The 26,983-nt window shown below is 52.8% G+C and overlaps 1 pseudogene and 1 gene segment (V, D, J or C); both read right to left on the bottom strand.

The window, feature by feature from the left end:
• Positions 1–17,291: 17,291 nt before the first annotated feature.
• LOC131489637 (immunoglobulin lambda constant 6-like) lies at positions 17,292–20,633 on the bottom strand. The segment is given in 4 exon segments: positions 17,292–17,751; positions 19,725–19,776; positions 19,826–19,875; positions 20,573–20,633. Coding segments are annotated over 4 exon segments (483 nt in total).
• A 1,282-nt stretch (positions 20,634–21,915) lies between these two features.
• On the bottom strand, positions 21,916–26,853 carry LOC131489636 (immunoglobulin lambda constant 1-like; annotated as a pseudogene).
• Positions 26,854–26,983: the final 130 nt, after the last annotated feature.

Here is a 26,983-nt window from a genome sequence, read left to right as displayed (position 1 = left end):
GAGGCTTCATGGATGAATGGGTAGATAGATGATGAATGGATGGACAGACAAACAGATGGATGTATGGACAGAGATATAAGTGACTGACCCATCTGAGGTCCTGACCACTGGGGAAGGACCCCATGAGGCCTCTTGAGGGACAGCTGTGCTTCTAGGCTACCCAGACCCTGGGCTCCCAGAGTAGTGACTGCGAGGGTCTACATTTCTCCCCCCTTCCCTCTACTCGGCCCAATCCCCAGAGTTCTAGGTCTGGGAGCAGCAGGTCAGGCGTGACCAAGTGTCTCATGTCTAGCCCTGGCTACCATGACCACTCAGGGCTCCTCTGAGCAACAAGAGTCTGGCTGTGTCCCACATTCAGTGGCATATCCATCTGTGGCACTTAGGAAGGTTCATGGGGCATCCCGAGGAGGGGGCAGAATTGACATAGGACAGAATACTGCTCCTGAATGTTGACTGTGATCTCAAACCCTGCCCGGCTCAGGCCTGGGCACAGGGGCTTGGGGGGCCTTGATGCTGGGATGCAGGCCCCTTCTCCAGCTGGGCTTGTGGAATCTTCTGCAGCTGGACCCCCTCCCTCCTCTGGGGAGGAGGCACCTGCTACTCGGGCAGGAGTTGGGGCCAGTTTGGGTTTCCCCAGCTATTTTGGGCATTAGGGATTCTTGGTTTCACCAGGCCAGCTGCATGGGGGTGAAGGTGCCAGGCCCCTGAGGTGCTGGCTGGGGTTGGAAAAGCCCCATGATAATGGCAACAACAATAAACCACGGAGACAAGCAAAACATCCACTTTTCCATCTGATTGGCCTTCCCTTCCCTCCAGGGGGTGAGGTTCCATTATTATCAACCAGGCTGTACAGAGGGGAAACTGAGGCCCCAAGCAGCCAATTATAGCTACAGGGACCTGGCTCTGAGTCAGGGCTCCTCCTGGCCCCCTGGCCTCCTCTAGCTGCTTGGGTGTGAGACCCTGGCCAGATGCTGCCTGGCTCCTTCACCCTACTTTATTTTCTCCATGGCACAAACTCTGTCTCCTGTATGACACCATTCATTTATCTGTTAGGCTTGTTTCTGTCTCCCTCAAATGTGAGTGCTGCAAGTAAGACTGTGCCTGCCTTGTCCCCACTGTGGTTTCTGCACATAATAGGCATCTAGGGAAGACATGCTGACCAGGTGACTTTGTTCTGGGTCAGAGGCCTCATCCATGCTGTGCCTTGGTCCACACTGGAACTGAGTTGGAGCTCCTGTCTGACTAGGGACAGCTGAGAATGGGGTTCCCCTGGCCGCTCTGGAGTCCCACCTTCTCTAGCCTGCTCTGCCCTGCAAACCTGGACCCAGCATCCCTTCCCTCACAGAGCCGCTCTTGGCTGCCTGGCCCATGGCAGCCTTTCTGTCCTCTGCTGGCAGCCAGGCTGGGTCTGGCCAGTTTCCTTTCTCCTCCCTGGGGTGGTCAGGAGACCCCAACACCTCCCCATGAAGGCTGGGCACTGGGTGGGCAGGAACTGCCTGACCCAGTGAGGGTGCATGGCAGGTCTAGGCTCTGGATCAGCAAAGCACTGGGCATAGCGTATGCTTAGTGGAACACTCGGTGGCTGTTGGCCCTAACATGAAATGTCTCTGGTCTGGACACTGAAGAGCAGGAGGGACCTGGGGCCGAGTCAAGGGTGTTGATATGGCCACAGGAAGAGGGTGTGACCACAAAGGGATGCCCTGGTAGGTCATGCTGACCATCAGCTACTCTGTCCCCAGAGTGGACACAGGGGCTTCTGATGACCCTAGCTCTGTGATGCTGTCCACAAAAGTCACTCAGTCCTGCCCCTGGTCTCTGTCCTTGTTTCCCCAAGACATTCTCCTTGATACCAACTGGATTCCTGGAGACAAGGGCTGCCAGAGGACCTGTCCCTTGTTGGTCCCCATACATGCTATAGTGTCATTGGGTGGGAAATAAAGTCAGGGTCACACCGTGGTCTCTCATGGGCTAGGCTGGTGTGAACTCACACCCAAGGGCTCTGGGAGGGGCCCACAGAGACCAGGAACCTCATGGTGACCCCCAGGTATGGCCCCTGGTGAGGCCATCCTGGCAGCTGCATGTCCGTCCCATGGTGGTGCCTCTGTCAAGGCCTGACCCATTGAGCACTTGATGGTGCTGCATGATGTCTGGTACAGCTGACTGCAGGGCCTCATGGTTGGCTTTCTGCCCCCTGCCCCCCAATTATAACTCATTATAAAGAGCATCATTCATTCAGCAAACAGGAGCTCACAAAACTTATCATCTAGGGGCATCTGGGTGGCTCAGTCAGTTAAGCGTCTGACTCTTGATTTCAGCTCAGGTCATGAATTCACAGTTTGTGAGTTTGAGGCCTGTGTCAGGCTCTACCCTGACAGTGCAGAGCCTGCTTGGGATTCTCTTTCTCTCTCTCTCTCTCTCTCTCTCTCTGCCCCTCCCCTGCTCATTCTCTCTCTTTCTCTCTCTCAAAAAAAAAAAACAAACCTTAAAAAACCAAATTTATCATCTAAATTGAGACATTTCTGGGAGTGGAAGGAGGACTATTAATAACTACACCAGGACACAGGCCTGAACCGGTAATATCCAGGACACAGGTCCCCCCTCCAACACTCCCTTCCAGACCCAGGTGTTCTGTTTTGGGGGTGACTGTCACTTGCGGGGTTCCTGCCCAAATAGAATTAGGTTTGTTGTGGTCCCAAGTGATCGACTGGCTTTTTAGAAAAACTGGCCCTGCCCCAACCCCAGTACCCTCTGTGACAGCTGAGGCCATCTGCAGTTTCTCAAGGTATCTGAATAGGAGCAGAGGTTCCCCCAGATTACCCTAGAAAGTCCTCACAAAGGTGTCCTGTGCAAGGTGCCTCTGGGGACTTTGGACTACAATGTTCGGGAAAGACCTGGCCAGCTCTGTGGATGCTAGTTTCGGATGCTCCCTATGTGTGCAGCCGGGGACACCTGCCACCTGGCCCCTGTCCTCCCACACATCCTGTTCAGGAGCCACATGGAGGAGGTTAGATGTGTGATCATACAGGAAGATGTGGAACCTTTGCTGAGGCCACAGAGACCTCAGAGAAGAGGCTGATATGTAGGGAGGGAGGGAGGGTGAAGGAGAGTCCACTCTGAGATGTGGATTGTCATTGTGCTGTCTCGTGTGTCACTAAGCCATTACAGTGGGCATTACAGTGGGCAGGTGACTGTTCGACACCCCGGGAAACTGTATTTTCCAGGTGGCTGGAAACCTGGGTTTGGATCTTTGTGCTGGGGTGTGGGTGTTCTTGGTGTCCATATCCCCAGAAGACACAGGCTGGGGACAGACCCCATTCTCAGTGCTGCCAGGCTCAGTGAATACTGTGGGGGTGAAGGATGAGGGTGTCTCCTGTGTAGGCTTGGCTGAGCAGCACTGCCTACGTGCCTGTGCAGGCCTCACAGGGGGGCTGGGCAGATGGGAGTGTCTTGCAGCTCAGCTCCTTAGGAGTCCTGGGCTTCCCCAGGGCCCAGAGAAGACACCTCCCTCCCTTCCCCCCAGGGCCCAGAGCTGACACCTCCCTCCCCTCCCCCAGGGCCCAGAGCTGACACCTCCCTCGCCTCCCCACAGGGCCCTAAGCTATCACCTCCTTCTCCTCTCCCCCAGGGCCCTGAGCAGCAGCAACCTCTCTTCCCCTCCCCCCAGCGTTCCTCTGCCCTGCCCTGCCCTGCCTGAGGCTATTCTGGGCTCTGGCTTTTGGTCTGAGAAGGAAGCCACAGCTTCCTTACCCTATCTGACTCAGTCCTCTCCTTGAGCCCAGGCATCCAGCAGGCAGGAGGCCCAGAAGGGAGAGGGCTGCCCAAGGTCACAGGACAGGGGCAGGCCAAGCTCCCCTCCCCTGACCTGCTACTCTTCTCTTATTTTGTGAGGCGTTCATCCTGTGTGGACCTGCTTGCTTGGTGTCCTGGGGCAGTCACTTCTTCAAGGGAGGGATGACCCTGCTCTGAACTGGGCAGGGCAGCCCCAGTGTGACCCGCCTGGTCAGTGACCTTCAGGGAAATGGACTATGACAGCTCTAAGGGTCCATGAGGGACCGTGATGGCAGGTGGAGGCATCCTGCTGATGTTTCTGTTGGTTCAGTTTTAAGTGAGCAAAATCTGTTGCATCAGATGCTCCCTTGGCTGGGAGCTGATCTGGGGAACTCAAGGATGAGGGTGGGCAAGGGATACAGGAGTGCTGATGCATAGGGGCGCTTGTACCCCAATGTTTATAGTAGCACTTTCAACAATAGCCAAATTATGGAAAGAGCCTAAATGTCCATCAATTGATGAATGAAATTGTGGTTTATATACACAATGGAATACTATGTGGCAATGAGAAAGAATGAAATATGGCCTTTTGTGGCAAAGTGGATGGAACTGGAGAGTGTTATGCTAAGTGAAATAAGTCATACAGAGAAAGACAGATACCATATGTTTTCACTCTTATGTGGATCCTGAGAAACTTAACAGAAGACCATGAGGGAGGGGAAGAAAAAAAAAGGTTACAGAGGGAGGGAGCCAAAATATAAGAGACTCTTAAAAACTGAGAACAAACTGAGGGTTGATGGGGGGTGGGAGGGAGAGAAGGGTGGGTGATGGGCATTGAGGAGGGCACCTGTTGGGATGAGCACTGGGTGTTGTATGGAAACCAATTTGACAATAAATTTCATATTTAAAAAAATAAATAAAAAAATAAAATATTTATAGCCATAAAAAAAAAAAAAGGATGAGGGTGGGGGTCAGCAGTAGTCTCCACAGTTGTCTCCTTATAGCACATGAGCTCTTCTGGGGCAGGTGGTCTTTGTCCCTTGCACCCAGCTCTGGCCCACAGCAGTGCTCACTGAGGGTTTGTTGAATGAATGAATGTGTGAATGAATGAATGACATGTGTTGGGATGAGCTGCTGTGGAAAGATCCTGGGGAGCAGGTCAACAGCAACTCACCATGTGGCCCTAGCAGTGCCCTTCCTCACACCGTCAGAGCCTCAATTCTTTGTAAAATAGATATACAGCACCCACGCCTGCTTTGCTTTGTGGATTCAGAGTCCTCCCATGACTCCCCTCCTGCCTGCATCCTACCCACACTAAATCAATATAGAACGAAGAACTCAGGTTCTAAAGACCCTTAAGGATGCCCCTGATTTCTGGAGGTTGTGGGGTTCTATGTGCCCAGCACCTTTTCCTGGTCTGACACAGACACAGCCTCCTCCTATGGGACAGTGGCCTCAGGTTGGGGATCCCTGAACACCAGCAGGAACCAGGCAGGTGCAGCTTCCTGTCTGGCATGGGGGGAGGTGCGGTGACTTGGGTCAGGAAGCCTGGGTGTCTATCCTCTGTGTGGCCTTGACCAGTTCTGGGAACCTCTGTCTCTTCATCCCTAAGGTGTGTGTGTGTGTGTGTGTGTGTGTGTGTGTGTGTGTGTGTGTAGGGGTATTAGCACCTGCCTGTGTGTGTTGACAGGGGTGGGGGTCTGGGAATCACACAGGTAGAGCATGTCAGACATCAGAAGCAGTGCTCAGCGAGGGGACACTGTCCATATGGCCCATGAGAAAACAACTGTGGCAGAGCAGGGGACAATCCCACTGCTGGGCAGCAGTCCTGGAGGGGCCCAGTGATGTTGACCCAGCACTCAGTCAAGCCTCTGTGGAATGGAGGGAGGTGTGGCCCCCACCTCAGCCCCTCCCCTCTGCCTCCCATCAAGCTGACTCAGGTTGTTGGGCTCTATTGGGGCAGGGCACCACCATCCGAAGTGAGGTCAGCAGCCTGGTTGAGTTGTGGAGCCCAGGGCCAGGCTGGGAGATAGGGCCCATTAAAAAAACAACAACAATAACAAAAACAAACAACAAAAAGCCCTTTTTAGATCCAGTTTATGACTTAGAAAGAGTGGCTGATGGGGCCAGCTCCCTGTGACCCTGAGTGGCAATACCAGAACAAAGTGGATGGAGGAGGATAGAGGATAGAGAAGAAGGCTCAGGAGAGGGACCTTGGGGGCCTGAGGATTTCAAGATGGGGAGAATGGTGTGTGGTTCTCAAGTCCACCTAGAGGTCGGCAGAGGGGAAGACTGTGAGGAGACAGTTGGATTAGGGCACTTAAGGGCCATCGATGATACCCTGGCAAATGTAGGGGAGAGGTGGGGTGACAGGGAGACCAGCTAGTTTGAGACAAGGTAAAGGGGCCATGGAGCCCCGGAGTCCTTAGAGTCATGCTATAGGGGGCAGGTGAGAGGTAGGTAGCAACAGGAGAGAAGGTGGCATCCGAGATGAGTTCTGGGGTTGGAGAAAGAGTGGGTTTACTGCCAGAGGGACAGGAGAAGGTGACTGGAAGGTCGATTGGCCTGGATGTGCCATCCTGGAGGGTCAGAGTGTGCATAGGTGAAGGGGTGCCTGGAGGGGTATCCTGGGGCACCAGGTGGTCTACTCTGGAGTGACTGAGTGCCTTGGAAGTCACCGGGGATGCCTAATAACCGAGGGAGGTCAGAGGCCCTGACGGACTGTCCAGTGACCCAGCTTTACGGGGGGTTTCCCACACAGTCTGTTAGAGGATGGGTTCACATACTGATGCCCCATTATTTTCTTACTGGGAAATAGAATCTTCAAGAGTTTGTCTGGTTACAGATGGGCCATTCCTAGGCCAGGCATTTCATTACTTCTGGGTCACTTCTTCCGCCTGGGATCATGTCTGTGGTCCTGTCATGGCCATCTTGGGAGGGATGGTGGCTCCTCACATTGAGATGTTGAGGCCTGAAATCTGGTGCTGGGCCTGAGAAGCTGCTCTCTGATAGAGATGGAGTAGGGGCCCTGAGGCTGCCATGACTGCTGGCTGTTACCGCTGCAGCCAGACCAGTCAGGGCCAGGGGAAGGGGACTGGAGTGGCATGCATTTACAGTGATGGCAGGGAAATGGGTGTCACTGAGATTTCATTAAGGGGACTTGGGTGGGAAAGTTTTTAGGAGTTGGGTCCCAGAGGCTAATCACCCTCCAGCCCTGCCATGCCACACTTCCTCACAGGGTGTCTGTCCATCCTGGAGCCTGAAGGTTCCAGAAGTCAGGTCCCCTCTGCTGAATGCCCTTCTGCACCTTCCCCTGGAGGTTTGGTGACATCTCAGGGCAGCAGATGGAATCCTAGAGGAAATGGGAGTGCCAGAAGGTTCTCAGCAGGAAAGGGCAGAGGTGAAAGTGGACTGAGGTGGGGGGAGCCAAGAACAGAATGGGAAAGCAGCCTGCTGTCCTCACCTGTCAGGGTGTGTGCCATCTGGAGAATTCCACTTGATTCAATGGCTCCATTCAACAGCCAGCCCTGAAGCAGTGGCTGTGCTTGGCACTAGACCCCCTTTCCCTGGACCCCCATTCAGAGAGTTTTGTGTGCTTTTCCATGAGGAGATTATCCCCCCTGACTGAAGGTGTTACCGAGAATCCCTGGATCCTGAGGGGGAGCAGCTAGCACAAGGGAGTCAGGGGATTAGGCTGGAGAAGCCAGCTGCCAGGGACTGAGTCTTCTGGTGGTGTGGCAGCCAAGGGTGAGCCCTGCTGTGACCTTCACCTCCCAGGACTGAGACTGAGGTGGGGTCTCCAGGAGGAGGAGACCTTCTTTTGGCCCCTCCCCTGCATGCCCTGACCCTGATTTTTGACCCAGAGGAAGGTGAAGAAGCATGAGGAATGCAGACACTCCAACCTGAGGCCCTGTCCCCCTCAGTCCCTCATTGGTCCCTACAACTCTGTCCTCTTAAGCCGTGGGTCCTGGGGCAGGGAGGTGAGTCCAGGGGGACTCAGAGCTCTCCAGGGATAAAGCTGGACAAATCTGGAGGGCCCAGCTTGGGTGGGCAGGGTGCTGAGGGTGGCCTGGGACCCGGGGTCAGATGACATCTGGAGTAGGTGGTGTTGGGGTGTCCAGGTTCAGTTCTTGCTGTGACCTTGGGCAGGTCACTCAGGGTCTCTGGGCTCTGGTGTCTCCATCCATAGGACAAGGATCATAATAGGATCTTCTTCCAAGGGCAGTTTGATGACTGACAAGTAAGGCCTAGAGAGCATTTAGCTGGGGACCAGTTGGAAGAAATGCCCCAAAGCCATAGCTAAAATCAAAGTCCTTTTCCTGTGACCCTAGGAGGAGAAGGGACTGAAAGAGGCAGGTGGGGTGGGGTGGGTGCGGTGCGGGGTGAGCCTGGGCCAAGGAGGCCCTAGGTGTGGCCCAGACTGGGCAGGATGCAGGGAGGGAGAGGAACATGGGAGAAAGTTCCCAGACCCCTAGAAAACTGAGCAATAGTGTTGTGGTCAGCTTGAAAAGAAAAGCTAATAAAAACAAGATAAAAGGGACCAGCCAGATGCCCAAGGCTGGATATTCCCCTTGCATACTTTTGGCTTCTGTAATCTTGTTTGCCTCCTGTGTCCACCAACTGTCAGATAGCACCACTGATAAGTGCTCCCTCCCCTTTTTCTTTTGTCTCTCAACCCCCTACCATCCCAGCCATAAAAGGAGGCTGATACCAAGGTTCAGGGCTCAGCCTTTGGAGGTGACTCTGCTGGGCAGGCACTGGTGCACAATAAACAGTCTTTTCTGATTCCTTGAGTGTGTGTGCCTTGTCTCTTCCTGTGTGCCAAGTATTTGCTGTAACAAGCTGAATAAGGCCCCCAAAGGTGTCCATGTCCTAACCCCCAGAACCCGTTCCTTTACCTGGTATCAGAGATTTTGCAGATGTGATAGAATTAAGGACCTTGAGGTGGGGAGATGATTCTGAATTATGTGAGTGGCCCCAGGTAGGGTCTTCCCAAGGGAAGAGGGAGGTGGGAGGCTCAGAGAGAGAGAGGAGATGTGGCAGTGGAAGCAGAGGTCAGAGAACAAGTGACAGAGACTTGAAGATGCCACTGAAGCCTTGACAGGAGGGAAGGAGGGGTTGAAAGTCCAGGAATGCAGACAAGGATCCAGAGGAATCTGGAGTCCCCAGAAGGGGTGGCCCTGTGACACCTGGATTTCTGCCTTCGGGACCCATTTCAGACTTCTGACCTTCAGACCTATAAGAGAATAAGTGTGTGTTGTTTTCAGGCACTCAGTTTGTAATGATTTGTGACAGCAGCCATAGGAAATGAGCTCAAGGAGCCAAGGGACAGATTTCCCCAGGACACTTAGTGTGGCCCCTGCCCACAATGACATGCCTGGCCCATCCCCCTCTAGCCCCTCATAGTGCAGGGGAGGAGTGGGAGCCCAGGGATCCAGCAGGAAGGGCTGAGGGTCCTTGGTCCTTTCACCACCCCTCATTGTCAGAAAGCAGCCAGAACCCCAGACCCCCAAAGCCCCCAGTGCCACCAAGGAAGTCCCCGGATGGATGCTGGTTTTCCCAATAACATCCAGGATTGAATGGAGATAGTTCTGAATAAATGATGCTCCATCCCCCTCCCCAGAAGATGGCAGGTGACTTTCTGAGCCACACACCTGAGATAGTACCCCATCTTTCTTTGGCAGAGTTGGGTCATGAGTGGGGGAGTGGCTCATAGGTCCTGGAATACCCAAGGGGCTATCAGGAGGAGTAGGAGTGGGCTTAGAGATGCAGTGGATGCAGGGAGCTGTGATTTTGTGCCAAGGGTCCATTCTGGATCCAAGGGCAGGAGCTTGCCTGGCTGAGCCACACTGGGGCAAATCAGGGAACTGAAACCATGTAAGCACCCCCACACCACCTGGTGATGGTGACCTGGTAGTAAAGGAGACAGAGGACTCCCTATGCAGAAGCAGCTATAGCCTCCTCATGGTCATTGCCATATGCTGAGACTGCCAGGTAGTTATCTGTATGTCAGAGCCTGATTCCCATCAATGGGAAGGCCTCGGGTAAAACACGTCCCCACTTTTTATTATGGTACAAGATGCCTGAGACAGCACTGAGACACCAGTTTCCTGCCAGCAAAGGCTGTGTTTATTCTCAGAGAAATTAGGAGGCACTTATTTCCCTCCTTGCATTGATTCCTGGGGAGCTCAGAGCTCATTTTGGCAAGTACCTGAACCTCGGGGCAGGCCTTTTATGGGACAGTTTCCTTCCTGGCTTCCTCCTATTCCTCTTATATCTCTGAACCTGTCATCACGTGAGAAATCAGAGTGGTCCCCAGATTTAAGAGCCTGTGGAGCCAAATTACTGGAATGTCCTGAACTCTATGGGTGCTCCAGCCTGAGGGAGTGACATGGAGTGGGTAAAAGTGGGTGGGAGCTGAGCTGGGCAGAGGGGGAGGAGGGCATACAGGAGGTGAGGACCAGGAGCAGAGGGGGTCCAGGCCAAAGGAAAGAGAGGATACTGGGGGTGTAGAGGGTCCCCACAAAGTCAGGGAGGGAGGGCTTATCTGGAAGTCAGCAGCCCTGGCCAACTCAGACCAGGGAGGTAGCAGGGAGTGGGCATAGCTGTGTGCTGGAGGAGGAATGGGGGAAGGAGGGGACAGAGGTACTGAGGTTCTAGTGACCAGACTCCTTCAGGTGACCAGACTCCTCATGTCCTGACTAGTTTCCTGGGAGATGCCCCCAGGAAGACCGTGAATGTTTTTGTTTCCCCTCAGGTTGCTTTCCCACTGGGTGCCAAGGATTGCACGCACCTCACCTTGAGGATCCTGGAAGGTTGCAAATTAAATATGAGACCAAAAAAGAATGAACAGAGAGCAATGGTTTCTGATTGACAAAAGGACATTGTATTGAGAGCTGATTCAGTGTAGGGAGCAGGGCTGGGGATGATGGGCATGGGGCCTGGAAAGACCCCTCATGTTTGTCAGGGGAATCCCAGTGCCTGAATCAGGGAAGCTCTGGCACCCTGTCTTTCGTCTTAGTCTCTCTGCAGGTTCACCCATCCTCATAACTCACCATCCCACCCCTGAGCTCCTCTGGTCCTGGCTGGCATCAGCCTTGAGACCTTGTATCAACTTGGGAAAACCATCTGTCCTACAGCATCGGGCTGTCTGAGATCTCCCCCCAGGTAACCATCCCTAGTATCTTCATATAGGGCTTCTGTCTGTCTGGCTTGGTCTATCTGTATTCAATAGGGTTTCTGTTTTTCAGGTTCTCCTCCCTTCCAAGGAGGAGCTTCTTACCTCACAGTCCCAGACAGTGAGACCCCAGGATTCCAGGGAGGAGCTGAGACACCAACAAGGAGGCCCTGGGGAACCATAGGCAGTGGGGCCCCAAGACCACTGGGGGTGGACATGGTCAGTACAAGAATGGTAAATATAGGGAAGGTCCAGAAGGTGGGTTATCCTGTCCTGCTGGCCTGTCTTCTATTCTGAAACATTCTCTGAGCTATTCTGGATAAGAATGAAAATATCCCATATAGAAAAATGAGGACTCCTTCTACCCTAGCGGCTGGAGGAGATGGTTAACTGGAGAGAGAGCTCTGAGTCATAGTGAGGAAAGGTAGGAAGAGGTCACTGGAACTGGCCCATTCTGTCCCCACCAGGTGCTTCAGAGCAGGAATAGGCTACAGGCAGTGGGATGGCCAGACAAAAAGGTGAAGGTTCCAGAATGCCAGAGTGATTCAGACCTCAGCCACACTCAGGACAGAAAGGAAAGAAAAATGCTCTCAAATTTGACTCTGGTCCCCAAAGACAGAGAATGGGGGAGACTCACCTAGTATCGTCACCTGGGTCCCTCCATTGAACACATAGCACAGTGATACAGCCTTGAACACAAACCCTCTGTCACCCTGGCACCATACCCTCTCCCCACCAAACCCAGGCCCATCTGCAGCTGCTTGGGAGGCTCAGAGTCCAGCCTCCTCTTTGTGGGGGTTGGGCTGGCCCATGGGAGCTTGAGACGGGGCCCCCCTCCCCAATGCACCTTCCCTTCCTCATGGGGTGAGCTTCCCTCCAGCCCCCACCATGGAGGGGTAGGAGGGAATGCCTGAGTGACGTATCATAACTCAGGTAGCTCCTGGCAGGAGCTCTGTGTATGGCTCAGCTTGCTTGGGGAATGCTACCTGGGAGCACAGGTAGCACAGTTGGACAGCACAGTTTCCAACACAGACATCACGGGGCCTGTGCCTTCTGCAGAGCTGAGGCCCATGGAGGGCTCTGGATGCCACCACATGTCCTAGGTACATGCCCAACATGGCCATGTGTGCAATAGCAGGTGTTCCTGTGTCATGGTGTGTTCGTGCAAGTTTATTGGGTGTGTGTGCATGTGTAGTCTGTCTGTGTGACAAGGAGCCTAGACCTGCCATCCTGAGCTAGCTCCTAGCACAACAGACTTCCTGGTTCTCAGGGCCCATTCACAACGCCTAAGAAGGTGAGTCAGTTCACAGTTCAAATATGCCCAAGGTACAATCCAGAATGTAATCTAGACATTGAACTAATGGCCTCAGTGACCACCCAGGACATTTTGGTTTAGTGCTTGTGATGGCGTCAGCAGTGGATGGACTCTAAGGGGTCCCTGCCTCCCAGGGCCTTGAATACAGCTGGGCCTCCCGTGACACATGTGGGTGGAGGGGCCCCCAGTGTAAGTGTGGGTTTGAGTGGCCAGGGTCCAAGAACTGAGGGTTCTGTAGTAAGTATGACAGAGATGTCTGTGCGAGGGACACAGGACAGTGTCCCTGGGGAGACAGGAGAGGGGGGCTGATAAGAAAGGGAGAATGTTCTAGTCTGTGACGATGTGGAGTGTCTGTATGAGGTAGGAAACCAAGAAAACATGGCATCAAGTGAGGGCATTCATGGAAGTAGAGTGGGACATCTCAGGAGGGGGACTAATACCAGACAGTGAGGACCCAGGTCCAGAGAGGAGCTCAAACATTATATAAGAGTCCATGGGGAGCCAAGAGCAGTGGACTTCTGTGTTGCTGATGGCTGATGCGGTCCATGCAAGAAAAGTAAGCATAGAAATATGGCAGAGGATGGTCTATCTGGATTCTGCTGTTTGTATCTCCTCTTCTGGAATATTCTCTGGCAATTCTGGCTGAGAGTAAAACTACTCCTCAAAATAAAAATGAGGATGATTTCTGCGGGTTCCTCTCCAACAAACCCAAAACAATGATGGTCCCAAAGATGGTTGATTCAGGACAAAAAATGTTAAACCCAAATAACCAGAGAGCAAATTTATGACTGAATAAAGACAATTTATTGAGCATTGATTGGGTGCTGGCAGAAAGGCTGGGATAATCCTGTCTCAGGGAAGTCCCTCCTGGAGGTCCTGTGGTTCTAGGCCTCATTGGGTGGGTGGGGGTCTTGTGACCTAAGAGCACTCTGCAGGGACCACTCTCTTCTCCAGGTGCTCCCCTCATACGTGACCTGGCAGGTGTAGCTGCTTCTAGATTTCCACTGGTCAGGTGACAGGCTCAGGAAACTGCTGGCCATGTACTTGTTGCTCTGTTTGGAGGGCTTGGTGGTCTCCACACCCTGGGTGACGGGGGTGCCATTTGCCTTCCAGGCCACTGTCAAGTCACTGGGGTAGAAGTCACTGATGAGGCACACCAGGGTAGCCTTGTTGGCACTGAGCTCTTCAGAGGAGGGTGGGAAGAGTGTGACCTAGGGGACCGACTTGGGCTGACCTGTGGGGCGGGGGAGTGGTAGTAAGTCAGAGATCAGGTGTCCATGGCTGAAGCTCCTATCTCAGTCCTGATGTGGGGAACAGCTCTGTCATGTCCATGGCTCAAGTGCCCCAGCTGGCTGAGTTCAGGTCAGCCATGGGTAGGGTCACTCACCTTCTGTTGGAATGAATCCGACTGCCACATTCAGTAGTGTCCCTCCTATGGCCTCAGACTCTCTCCAGGTCACATGTCCTCCTAATCCACACAGTCCTCCCCTGGGACTTGGTGACACTGGCACTGAGGCCTGCTTTCCCTTGTGAATCTGTTTACCCTTGGATGTTGGTATCACTGCCATAATGCCAAGTCACTTACCCAGTTACTGTATAGCTGGTCTGTCCTTGGTGTAGGGCTGTATTCCCATTTGAAAAGTAGGTTTCCTGCCCCCAGAGCCCCTCACACCATCATTGCAGCCTCCCAACAGGGACCCTCCCTAGGGATGCTGAGTGGGTAAGAAGTGGGAGTCCCTGGGGGCGCCTGGGTGGCTCAGTCGGTTAAGCATCCGACTTCAGCTCAGGTCACAATCTCGCAGTCCGCGAGTTCGAGCCCCGCGTCGGGCTCTGGGCTGATGGCTCAGAGCCTGGAGCCTGCTTCCGATTCTGTGTCTCCCTCTCTCTCTGCCCCTCCCCCGTTCATGCTGTGTCTCTCTCTGTCTCAAAAATAAATAAAAACGTTAAGAAAAAAAAATTTATAAAAAAAAAGAAGTGGGAGTCCCTGGAGTTGGATTCCAGGGAGTCCTGTAGATGGAGGGTTTGTAGGTGAGGTGAATTTTCAGTTCTGAGGGATCTCCCTGTTCTGTGAATTGATGCTGGGGACTCTTGACTGCCATGTCTGGAAGCCTGGCAGTCAGTGTCCCTATCACCTGTCCGTATCAGGGGACTCTGTCCCCATATATCTGCTCATGGCTCTTTCCTGCTGTGGTGGGCCATGAAGGGATGTACCTGTGCTGCCTGAGTGTCCTGACTGAAGGATACGGTCCTGAGACCTGTCCTGTTTCTGGTGTCCTGTCTGTGCCTATGGAGGTAGAAGGTCCCAGCACCAGGACCCCTTTTCCTCTGACGTTCTCCCTTAATCCTTGAACCCCTTGTCCCACTTCCTCCTCCGTGTCTCCTAGTACCCAGACCAAGGCTCTCCTCACTGTGATTCAGGAAGTCCTCTGCCTGGGACACCCTGAGGATGGAACCCAGTGTCTGAGCCATCCCCCAAATCCACATCCCATGGCCCCTCTGGCAGCCCAAACCCCAGTCACATGCACTTCATCCCTCAATTCTCGGACTCTTTGAGCCCAGATACCCTAAATGGGGAGGCGACCATCCCCGAGTCTAGAGGACAAGGTTCCCACGAGGAGAGAGCTGGAGCCACAGTGAGGTCTGAATTCAGGTCTAGATCAGGAACAGTTTACAGGGATGGTCCCCTGTAGCCCTGACCAGACAACTGACAAGTCAAGACTGGTGGAGGCTATGAGGGGCAGATAAAAGAGGCAAAACTTACAGACCCCCCAGACCTTCAGCCTAAGCCCAGGTCACAGTAGAAAGCACAATAGCCTGAAATTGTACACTGGATCTGAAAGAGGAGGAAAAGGGGGAAAACTCACTGAGGACAGTCAGACAGGTCCCTCTACCGAAAATAGGACACTGTGACACAGCTTGGAACACAAACCCTCTGTCAGTCCCTCCACCCCTGACCCAGGCCAACCTGTAGCTGCCCAGGAGACCCAAAGCCCAGCCTCCTTGTTGCGGGTGCTGGCTGGGCAGATGGGTGGGTGATGGGGATAATCGCTGGTGACCTGGATTTTCAGTTCCATGGAGGGTTCAGATTCCATCCTCAGTCATGGGGAGGGGTGGAGAGACCCTCTTTAGGTATGGCATCAGAATTCAGCTAACACCATCCTTAGGAAGGTGCTGTGTGCTCTCCTCAGTCTGTGTCAGGATGTCATTGTAGAAGGGGTGAGCAAGGGTGTTTCAGCACAGAGGTGATGGAGCTGAGAGCCCTTTGCAGAGTTGGGACTCATGAGGAAGGTCCTGGATGTATCACTACATCGTCCACACAGGAAACAGTGGAGGTTTGGGGTCAGGAATGGAAAGCGTTGAGAGGAGACTCATGTTTCCCCCCAGCATTTAGATCCTTCTATAGGGTCCTGAGCTCCTGAATCCCTGCCTTTGGCTGGTTCTTCTAGAAGGTGGCATGATCACTGTTTAGTCTCTGTCCTTAGCCCCATGAGGAGCGTTGTCATGCCATAGGGGTATGTGGGCTGAATGTAAGCTGGATAGACCTGGTGGGTCCATCGTGCTTGGGGAGGCATGCACTGGGTCCAACAATTTCGCCCTGAGCTGATGTGTGGGAGTCTGTGCTGGTCCCTTGAACTGACTGAGAATCACACATGCCCCCACATACAGGAGCATCACTAGCACAGGGTGGCCCCACCACACAGGACAGATACTGTTTCCCTACACTGGACCATGACTTTGTGAGGGTCTCTTTTACCCAGGGCCCTGGCCTGCATCCAGGCCCAGGGCTGTTACCTGCAGAGCTCACACAGGAGACACACAGGTCTGGCATTCTTTCTGTGACACAGTTGCACACTAAGCCAGCACTCCTGCTGTCTTTCCTGATTTGCTCTCACTTCATCTCTCAACTCCCTCACACCAGCTCATGAGGTTGCTTTTCTCACTCCACCTAGACCCCAATCTGCAGGGCCTTCTATTGTCACTGGCTGGCGTTGAAGCTTCTATAGGGACTAAGTTTTCTTTGTTCATGTCCCATCCTGGGATGTAGTGCAACATCTTCTACCCCAGGTTGTCTTGATGCTTCCATGGAGATGTTCACCATGGGAGTGTTATAAATGAACCAATGGTTCTGTGATCATCATGTGTGTGCATGTATGTTTCTGTTTATTGGTACCTGTGTGTGTGCTTGTGTATGTTATGATCAGATCCCACACTGAGATCCTAAGAAGATGAGTCAGTTGAGAAACCTGTCAGCAGCCCATTCCCAAAATGGGAGCCTTGATTTATAACATAGAGGCCCCAGGCAGGTTACATAAGCACAAGTGGGTTTATGGGTTGGCCTGGCCTCAACAGGTCCTGGAGAGCATAGCTGGTGTCTGTCTCCCAGAAAACTTGGATGCAAGTGGGAACCAAGAGACAATGTTGTGTGGAGGTGCCAGCAATGGGAGAGTGGGTGTGAGTGACCAGCGTCCAGTCAGAAGGTCCTGTAGTAAGTGTTGCAGGGAGTTGGTGGTGGTGCGGGGAGACATGTGATTGTTCCTGGGGTAGGAACAGAGGTTCTCATAAGGAAGGGAGGAACATTCCCATGTGGAGAATGTTCACATGGGGTAGGAAACCAGGGAAAACATGGCATTGAGTCGGGGTCTAGAAAAAGAGAAGAATGGACACATAAGAGGGGGCAAGTTGTAGACAGTGTGGTGCCAGGTACAGGGAGAAGCTCAGGATTATCCTAGAAATCATGGGGACCCAAGATCAGTGAGGGCAGCCATGACTGGCAGTGGACATGGTTCACACAAGAAGCAAAGTATGCAGACATTGTGGTGGATAGTTTCTCTTGTTTCCGCTGATTGTATCTCCTGCTGAGGAATATTCTCAGACAATTTTGGCTGAGAATTAAACTACCCCTCAAAAAACATGAGGAAGCCAATCTTTCTGTGGACTCCTTTCCCAAGAGGCCAAAAGAGTGATTTCCCCCCCTAAAGATGGTTGAGCTCAGAACACAAAAAGTTAACTCTAAAAGACCAGAAAGCATGATTTCTGATTGAGTAAGAGACGTTTTATTGAGCAACGATTGGGTGCTGGGAGAAGGGCTGGAATGGTCTTGGTACAAGGGGAATCGTTCCTGGAGGCTCAATGGCTGCACATCCCCTTGGGTGGGTGTGGGTCTCAGGCACCTAAGAGCACTCTGCAGGGACCACTCTCTTCTCCACGGTGCTCCCCTCATGCGTGACCTGGCAGGTGTAGCTGCTTCTGGATTTCCACTGGTCCGCTGACAGGCTCAGGTAGCTGCTGGCCGCGTACTTGTTGTTGCTCTGTTTGGAGGGCTTGGTGGTCTCCACGCCCTGGGTGACGGGGGTGCCGTCTGCCTTCCAGGCCACCGTCAAGCCACTGGGGTAGAAGTCACTGATGAGGCACACCAGGGTGGCCTTGTTGGCACTGAGCTCCTCATTGGAGGGTGGGAAGAGTGTGACCGAGGGGGCCGACTTGGGCTGACCTGTGGGGCAGGGGAGAGGCAGTAAGTCACAGATCAGGTGTCCATGGCTGAAGCTCCTACCTCAGTCCTGATGTGGGGAACAGCTCTGTCATGTCCATGGCTTGGGTCTCAAGGGCTCCAGCTGGCTGAGTTCAGGTCAGCCATGGGTAGGGTCACTCACCTTCTGTTGGAATGAATCTGACTGCCACCTTCAGTAGTGTCTGGGTCCCTCCATGGCCTCAGACTCTCTCCCGGTCACATATCCTCCTAATCCACACAGTCCTCCCCTGGGACTTGGTGGCACTGGCACTGAGACCTGCTTTCCCTTGTGAATCTGTCTGCCCTTGGATGTTGGTATCACTGCCATGATGCCAAGTCACTTACCCAGTTACTGTATAGCTGGTCTGTCCTTGTTGCAGGGCTGTGTTCCCATTTGAAAAGTAGGTTTCCTGCCCCCAGAGCCCCTCACACCATCATTGCAGCCTTGCCCACCTCCCAACAGGGACCCCCCGCTGGCGATTCTGAGTGGGTAAGAAGTAGGAGTTCTTAAAGCTGGATTCCAGGGAGTCTTCAAGTGTAGACTGGAGAGTTTTCAGGTGAGGTGAATTTTCAGTTTTGATGTCAGGCCGTGTCTGTTCTGAAGGGTCTCCCTATTCTGTGAGGTTTTCTGGTGGGTCTGTCTAAACATTTACTGTTTCTGGAAGCCTGGCAGTCACTGCCCCTGTCACCTCTCCCTATCAGGGGACTCTGACCCCATGTATCTGCTCACAGAGCTCTCTTGCTGTGGCATGCTGTGAAGGGATGTACCCCTGCTGGCTGAGTGTCCTAACAGGACACTTTCCTGAGACTTGTCCTGATCTTGGTGTCCTTACTGTTCCTCTAGAGGTGGAAGGTCCCTGAACCCTGGGGCCATTCTCTTCTGACAACCTCCCTCCCCCAGACCCCCTTGTCCCATTTCCACCTCCATGTCTCCAAGTCCCCAGACCAATGCTCTGCTCGCTGTGCTTCAGGCAGCCCTCCAGCTGGGACAAGCTGAAGACAGAATGCTATGCCTGAGCCGTCCCCAGAATCCTTCCCACACCCCACAGCCCTGCTTGCAGCCCGAGTGCCCCACTTCCTTGCCTTCACCCCTCTCTTCTCCTCAGACTCTTAGAACCCAGCTTTAATGATGAGCTATGTCTATTTTGAAGGGTCTCCTTGTTCTGTGACGTTTACTGGGGGTCTGTCTGTCTTCAGATTGCTGAGTGCCTAGCAAGCCCTGTCCCTGTCACCTGTCCGTATCTCGAGATCCTGACCCCCCATATCTATCTGCTCAGGAGGCTTTCCTGTGGTGGCGAAGGCATTTACTTTGTTGCCTGAGTGTCCTGAGACCTTTCCTGTGCTGAGGTCCTGACTGTCCCTGTGGAGGTGGAATGTCCCAGGACCCAGGGCCCACCTCTGCTCTGATGTCCAGGCTTCTTCCTTGACCCCTTGTCCCACTTCCTCCTTCATGCCTCCAAGTTCCCAGACCAAGGCTCTCCTCACTGTGCTTCAGGGAGTCCTCTGCCTGGGACCCCCTGAGGAGGAACCCGGTGCCTGAGCCATCCCCAGAATCCTTCCCACACTCCACGTTCCCTCTGGCAGCATGAACCCCCAGTCACTTGCCCTTCACCCTCAATTCTCATCAGACTCTTGGAGCCCAGAGACCCTGAGTGGAGAGCTGACCATCCTGAGTCCAGAGGAGAAGGTTCCCATAGGGAGAGAGCTGGAGCCCCGGTGAGGCCTGAGTTCAGGTCTCCTGAGATCAGGAAGGGTTCATGGGAATGGTCCCCTGTAGCCCTGACCACCATCTAACAAGATGGGACCGGTTAGAGGTGATGAGGGGCAGACAAAAGAGGCAAAACTTACAGACGCCACGGACCGTTGGCCTGATCCCAGGTCACAAAAGAAAGCAGATAAAAATAGCCCCAAATTGCATACTGGATCCAAAAGAGGATGGAAAGTGGGAGACTTACCGAGGACGGTCAGATGGGTCCCTCCGCCGAACAGAATACACTGTGACACAGCCTGGAACACAAACCCTCTGTCAGCCCCTCCACCCCTGACCCAGGCCCACCTGCAGCTGCATGGGAGGCCCAAGCCCAGCCTCCTTGTCACGGGTGCTGGCTGGGCAGATGGGTGGGTGACAGGGGTGACCCCTGGGGACCTGGAATTTCAGTTCCATGGAGGTTTCAGATTCCATCCATCCTCAGTCATGGGGAGGGGTTGAGACACCTCCTCTAGATATTGCATTGGAATTCCCAAGTAACGCCATCCTTAGGAAGGGGCTGTGTTCTCTCCTCAGTCTGTATCAAGATGTCATTGTGAAAGGGGTGAGCAGGGCTGTTTTAGCACAGAGGTGATGGAACTGTGAGCCCTTTGCAGACTTGGGACTCATGCGGAGGGTCCTAGATATGCCATCACATCCTCAGCACAGGAAACCATGGAGGATTGGGGTCAGGATAGGGAAGTGTTGGGAGGAGAATCATGTTTCCCCAGCACTTAGATCCCTCTCTAGGGTTCTGATCTCCTGAATCGCTGCCTTTGTCTGGTTCTTCTAGCGTCATCACTGTTTACTCCCTGTCCTGAGCCCCATGAGGGCAGCTATCATGGTGTAGGGGTGTGTGGGCTGAATATAAGCTGGTTAGACCTGGTGGGCGCCTGGTGGTTTAGGAGGCTGTCACTACGTCCTACAATTTCGCCCTCAGCCGGAGTGTTGGAATCTGTGCCTGACCCTTGAAGTGAGTGAGAATCACACATGCTCCATGTACAGGAGCATCACTGGCACAGGGTCACCTCACCAAGCAGGACGCACATACCATACCTCTGCACTGGACCTTCACATTGTGAGGAGGGTCCCTGACACCCAGGGCCTTCACCTGCATCCTGGCCTAGGGACATCACTTGCAGAGCTCACACAGGGGACACACAGGCCTGGCATCCTTCTTTCTATGACACATTGGCACATTGGCATGCTGAGCCAGAACTATGACTGTCTTCCTTGACTTACTCTTGATTAGTGTGTAAACACCCTCCCAGCAGCTCATGAAGTTGCTTGTCTCTCTCCAGCCTTGAGTAGAATCCCTGGGACCTTCTATTGCTACTGGCTGGCTCTGGTAGGGATGACAGAGATGGAGTTGTCTTTGTTCATGTCATATCCTGGCTCCCTGTGCAACAACTTTTGCCTCAGCTCCTCCTGATCTTTCCATAGACATGCCCACCATGGCAGTGTTATAAATGGACCAATGGCTCTGTGATCATCATGTGTGTGCATGTATGTTTCTGTTCATTGATACCTGTGTGTATACTTGTGTGTGTTATGATCAGATCCCACACTGAGCTCCTAAGTCGATAGATGAGTCAGTTGAGAAACGTGTCAGCAGCCTATTTCTAGAATCTGATCCTTGATTTATAACAGAGGCCCCAGGTGGGTTATTGAAACACAAGTCGTGGGCTCTTGGCTTGGCCTGGACTTGGTGGGGTCCCAGAGGGTATAGCTGGAGTCTGTGTCCCAGAGACCTTGGATGCAAGTATGAACTAAGAGACACTGGGAGGGGGAGGTGCCAGCAATGGGAGTGTGGGTGTGAGTGACCTGCGTCCAGGCAGATAGTCCTGTAGTAAGTGTGACAGGGAGTCAGTCGAGGGGGAACATGTGATTGTTCCCGGGGAGGTAGGAACAGGGGTTCTCATAAGGAAGGGAGGTGGCTCTAGGCTGGTATGATGGGGAATGTCCACATGGGGTAGGAAATGAAGGAAAATGTGCACTGAGTGGGGGCCTATAGGAAGAGGAGAGTGGGAATGTTCAGAGGAGGGCTTCTTGTAGACTGTGAGGTGCAAGGTCCAGGGAGAAATTCAGGAATTATCTAAGAAATTGTGGGGACCTGATATCGGGCAGGGCAGCTAGGACTGGAAGTAGACATGGTTCACACAAGAATGAAAGCTAGAGACATTGTGGAGGATGGTCTCTTTAATATCTGCTGTTTTGATGTGCTGTTCAGAATTCTCTGGCAATTCTGGCTGAGAGCAAAACAACGCCTCATGAAACATGAGGACGCCTTCTGTGGGCTTCTTTCCCAAGGCCAAAAGAATCATGTCCCCCCCTCCCCCACCTTAAGATGGTTGAATTCTGGACCAAAATGTTAAACCCTAATTACCAGACAGTCTGAATTCTGATTGAATAAAAGACATTTTATTGAACATTGACTGGGTGCTGGGAGAAGGGCTGGGATGATTCTGGTGCAAGGGGAATCCTTCCTGGAGGTCCTGTGGCTCTAAGCCCTTTGAGTGGGTAGGGGGTACCATGACCTAAGAGCACTCTGTGAGGACCACTGTTTTCTCCATGGTGCTCCCCTTGTGTGTGACCTGGCAGGTGTAGCTGCTACGAGATTTCTACTGGTCTGGTGACAGGTTCAGGTAGCTGCTGGCCGTGTACTTGTTGTTGCTCTGTTTGGAGGGCTTGGTGGTCTCCACACCCTGGGTGATGGGGGTGCCATCTGCCTTCCAGGCACCATCAAGCCGCTGGGGTAGAAGTCACTGGTGAGGCATACCAGGGTGGCCTTGTTGGTGCTGAGCTCCTCAGAGGAGGGTGGGAAGAGGGTAACTGAGGGCTAGGACTTGGGCTGACCTGTGGGGTGGGTGAGGGGCAGGAGTTCAGAGGTTAAGCATCAACTGTGGGCTCTCTTACCCTCGGTCTTCTTTGAGGTACAAGTTCCTGAGCATCCATTCAGGTCCCCAGTTCCCACTGTGTGTCTGCATATCCATGTTGAGGCAGTTGGGGGGGGGGTAGGTTAAGGTGTTTCTCAATCATCTCCCATCTGTTCTGGGAACTTTTGAGGGGCATTCCTGTCACCACCCCTCCCGACATTCTCCTGGAACCTTTCCTTCCACACAGACAATGAACTCTCACTGTCCTGCTCCTGCCTCCTCTGACATTTTTTTTTAAATTTTTTTTAACGTTGATTTATTTTTTTTTTTTGAGACAGAGAGAGACAGAGCATGAACGGGGGAGGGGCAGAGAGAGAGGGAGACACAGAATCGGAAGCAAGCTCCAGGCTCCGAGCCATCAGCCCAGAGCCCGACGCGGGGCTCGAACTCACGGACCACGAGATCGCGACCTGAGCTGAAGTCGGATGCCCAACCGACTGAGCCACCCAGGCGCCCCTCCTCTGACATTTTGACAGTGTCTGTCTCGGCTCTACATTTGTCTGTCTGTGGCTAGGGTTATGATGTGAGCTCTCTCACCTCCCATTGACTCGTCCCGTGGACCATTCTATCCTGACACTGTTGTGCTGGGAATTTCAGGGTCTTGGGCTAAAGGGTCTGTTTTTACCCAGATGTGTCTTTCCTGGGCCGTCCGTGATGGGGTAGGATCCTTGCTGATCATACAGATTCTGTCTGACTGGCCTTGTGTCTCTCTCATTCCATTGTCTTTCTGCAGCCTCGTCCTGCAGCCATGTCCTGCAAATTTGTTTACCATTAAAACCTTCAATCCAAAGATTCTGCCTCTCTTTGGGGCAGGAAGTATGTCCTGCAGACACTTCAGTGTTCGCCTTGTTCTCACATCCCGTCATTCTGTGACCCTTTCTTTGGCACCTTCTCTTTCTTCCATCGTCCTCCTCCTTGCTGGTTTCCCTGAGTCCCCTGGCCAGCTCAGGGCTCTGAGCTTCCCCAAGAGGCCTGGGGGAACAGCTCCATCCCTGCACCATTGCTGGCCCTGGATCCTGAATGCCAGAGCTCTGGGCCCTGCCCTGAACCTCTGACCTGTGTGTCCTCAGACATGGCCCTGAGGGTGCTGTGTCCCTGTAAATTCTCCACATGGTTACCCCCACAATGTTCCCTGTTCTCTCTTCCCTTTTAGATGGGGACCTTAGTGACTCCCTGAGACAAAGGTGGACTGACATGAGGCCAGACAGGAGAGGAAGGAACAGAGCACATTTAGGACCCAGTATGACCTTGGCAGACAAAGAGCGGAGTCTGTAGGTCGTCCCACTTATACTCCTGCCTCTGGGGATAGAGGTAAAGTTCTGATGGTACATGGGAGGAAGAGGAAAGCCCCAGGCTCTGGGGTCCTGGGTGAAAGCATGACAATAGGCTTAGGGAAGACACAGAAATGAACAGAAAAAGGAGAAACTTGTTCAGACCTCTGGGAGAGCAGGGAAGGAAGGAGAAGATGAGACTCACCTAGTACAGTCAGCTGGGTTCCATCGCCAAACACCCAACACTGTGATATAGTCTCATACAAAATCCCTGGCACAGGTCAGCCCTGCCCCATCCCTTACCCCCCCCCCCCACCTGCAGCTGTGTTGGAGGAAGTGAGGGCACTGCTCCAGGCTGGTGGTGTCTGCAAAGCAGGGGGGGCCACACATCCCCCATTCCTAGCAGATAATAAGACCAATGTCCCCACATGAAAGGCAACAGGATCCTTGCAAGCAGTTCTTCCAAAGGAAGTTGGTAACTGATCTGCTGTTTCTACTTACTATCTCCTATGGATTGGGGTGAGTTTGTGGAGGTCTTTTGTGTCATTGTGAGTCAGGTTCCATGGAAATAAACCGGACATCCCTTCTCTGTAAGTTCAAACAATCCTAATTCCTTGGTGAGACCATGAGTTGAAGGCAGTGCATGTCCCCTCACTCACAAACCTCCCTTTCCAGGGAGAAGCAGGTTGGCCTATGGTATAGGCCATTGGAAACTTCCTGTATCCCCTACTGTCACATATGGGGGCTCAGCCTTATCTTCCCAGGAATGTCCTAGTTTGGGACAGTCCTACGTGAAGTCTGTCCTGTGGGACATGCCAGCCTGTGTCAATGTGACCTTTGGAGTACCCCAGAGATACCCCAATCTGGTCTCATGTTGGGGAGGGTCTGGTGTGTGACTGCTGCTTTCCTTCTTTCAAAGGTCTTAAATGCCACCTGACACTAAATGGAACTGGCATCAGTGACTGATTTCAGGCCTGGGGTGGGTAGGCACAGAAGAGATGAGAAAAGATGGTATGTGGTCCATCAGAAAGCAGGAGCTGTAGAGCTCACCTGGGGTCATGTGAGTGTACCAGAAGGTACCTGAAGAGATCCCACTGGACCAATGTCCATATGTGTAGCCACATTGCCATCATGCCTAGGGGCCTACCTTGGTGCCACCCCCTAAGCCCATCAGGTGAAGCCCAGAGTGCACCAGGTCAGCAGACAATAATGCTTCAGCAGGGGAAAATGGAGGGAGAAGGTCATCATTCTGTAAAGTAGGGAGCAGAAAGGGGGAGTTTATATTTCTTTGTCATAATATATGAAGGTCGCTGTGGGGAGAATAAAGAGCAGATGAAGGCACTCTCCTCATGGGCACATTGTAGCCTTCATGGGAGAAGGAAGACAGAAATGAAATATTCCCATGCTGCATCCTTCCCATTTGATTGATGGTGTCATTGAACATCAAGGCAGCTAATGCTACCTAAAAAGATCCACTTGACTGAGGTCCTTTGATGCAAAGTGACCAACAGTCTTGGGAAGTGATTTTGCCAAGTCCAAGCTGGACCTCCTGAAGCCTCTGAGCCAGATGCCCTTTGCAGGAAGAGGAGGCGGAGAGAATGGTTCGGGTACAGCTATGGGAGGCTGTGGCTGCATCCCCACCGTGGGAGAGTCCCAGGACCAACAGCCCTTCCTAGAAGGAAGGACGCAAGCCATTGCCAGGACCCAAGCCACTTCCTTGGAAGGAAAAGTAGAGGGGTTGGATAGATTCTTACAGACCCAACAGACCTGAAGACACATCCACCAATCACAGTGTCAAATGTTACTCAATACTCATAAAAATAAGGAAGTAAGAACACCACCAGCAACATCAAAAATAAAACTTCATGAATTCACTTATGATACCTATGAGGCTTTTTGATGAGAAATGGACTATTGTCTTGCTATTACGAAGTTCCGATGGTTTCTGCTTAGATTTGATAATGATGTTGTAGTTGTAGCTCAGGTCCTGTCTTTCCAGTTCACAAATGAATTGTATACAGAACAAATGGTATGATCTTGAATTTGCTTCAAAATGCTGCATAAGGGAAGACCTCAGACTAGGTCACCTGGGACTCTGGCACCTGGTTGATAGGAACATGGGGTTTCTCCCTTGCCTTCTGTCTCTTCAGTTTGTGGAGTTCATAATGAACACTTAAAACAATGAATAGAAGAGTTTGTCTAGGAGTGGCAGTGGCTATGGATGCGGGAGAGGTGGGTATTATGTCATTCTCCCCAGCAGAACCATTGGAATGAGGGAGGCCTGAGTGGTCCCTTGTTCCTTTGGGGTCTTAGTTTTCCCATCTGTGGAATGGGTTCATGTAGATGCTGATCCCAAAGTTTCTATTATCTCCTAGGTAGATTTGGGGACTTTTGGCTGCTAAAAAGCTCCTTGGGGGCCCCTGTCTCTGACCCACTGTTGCCCTGGAGCATGCTATCATTGGAGGATCTGTCCCTGGGCATTCCTGCCCACAAGCAAGTCTGGTGAAGGCAGCTCCCGGACCCTGATGAGCTGAAGGCTCAGACAGGGTATCTGTCCAACCTAGGACTGGAGGACTGGCAGAGTGAGCATGGCTTGCACCTCTGAGAGGCTGACATGAGTGCCTCAGGCCCTGTAGTGAGTGTGTCCATGACACAAAGCTACAGGTGCACTCTGTACACGGCCATGGTGTTGCAGGCTGGAAGAATCCTCAGGGCCTGGTGTCCGGGGTTGCTGAAAACTCTGGGAAGCTTGGCCTTGCCATGGGCCTCTGGCTGGTCTGACCTCCCTTAACTGTACTCCTGAATTTGAAATGACTCTGTCTTTTGGACAATCAGTGGCAGCCCTTTGTGTGGCTGAGATGGTGCCCTTTCCTATTCACCTTGTTGTTCCGTGACCCCCGCACAGGTTATGAAGTCTGATATCATCTGCTCCATCCATAACCCAAACATAACTAATGTGTCTGGTGTCCAGACTTTCATGACTGAGGTCTCAGGCAGTGCCAGGGTGACGCTAAGCCTCACTGACCACACACAAATCTGAACAGATCCATTGTCTGCAGGACCCTCCTTGTTTCTGCCTGATCCCCACTGGGACCCCAGTCTGTCTCACTGGGCCCATCTCCATTCCCATGGGGACAAGGACTGCAACCGTTGAGTTGGGACCATTTGTTCTTCAGGCCATGGCTGACAAGCACACAGGGAAAGTGGGTAAATAGGTTCTCACTTGACAAGTCTATCCCTAATTACTGAGGCTTACCCAG

This window comes from Neofelis nebulosa, chromosome 11, assembly GCF_028018385.1.
Source record: "Neofelis nebulosa isolate mNeoNeb1 chromosome 11, mNeoNeb1.pri, whole genome shotgun sequence".
Lineage (NCBI taxonomy): Eukaryota > Metazoa > Chordata > Mammalia > Carnivora > Felidae > Neofelis > Neofelis nebulosa.
This window is presented reverse-complemented; position numbering and strand designations above follow the sequence as displayed.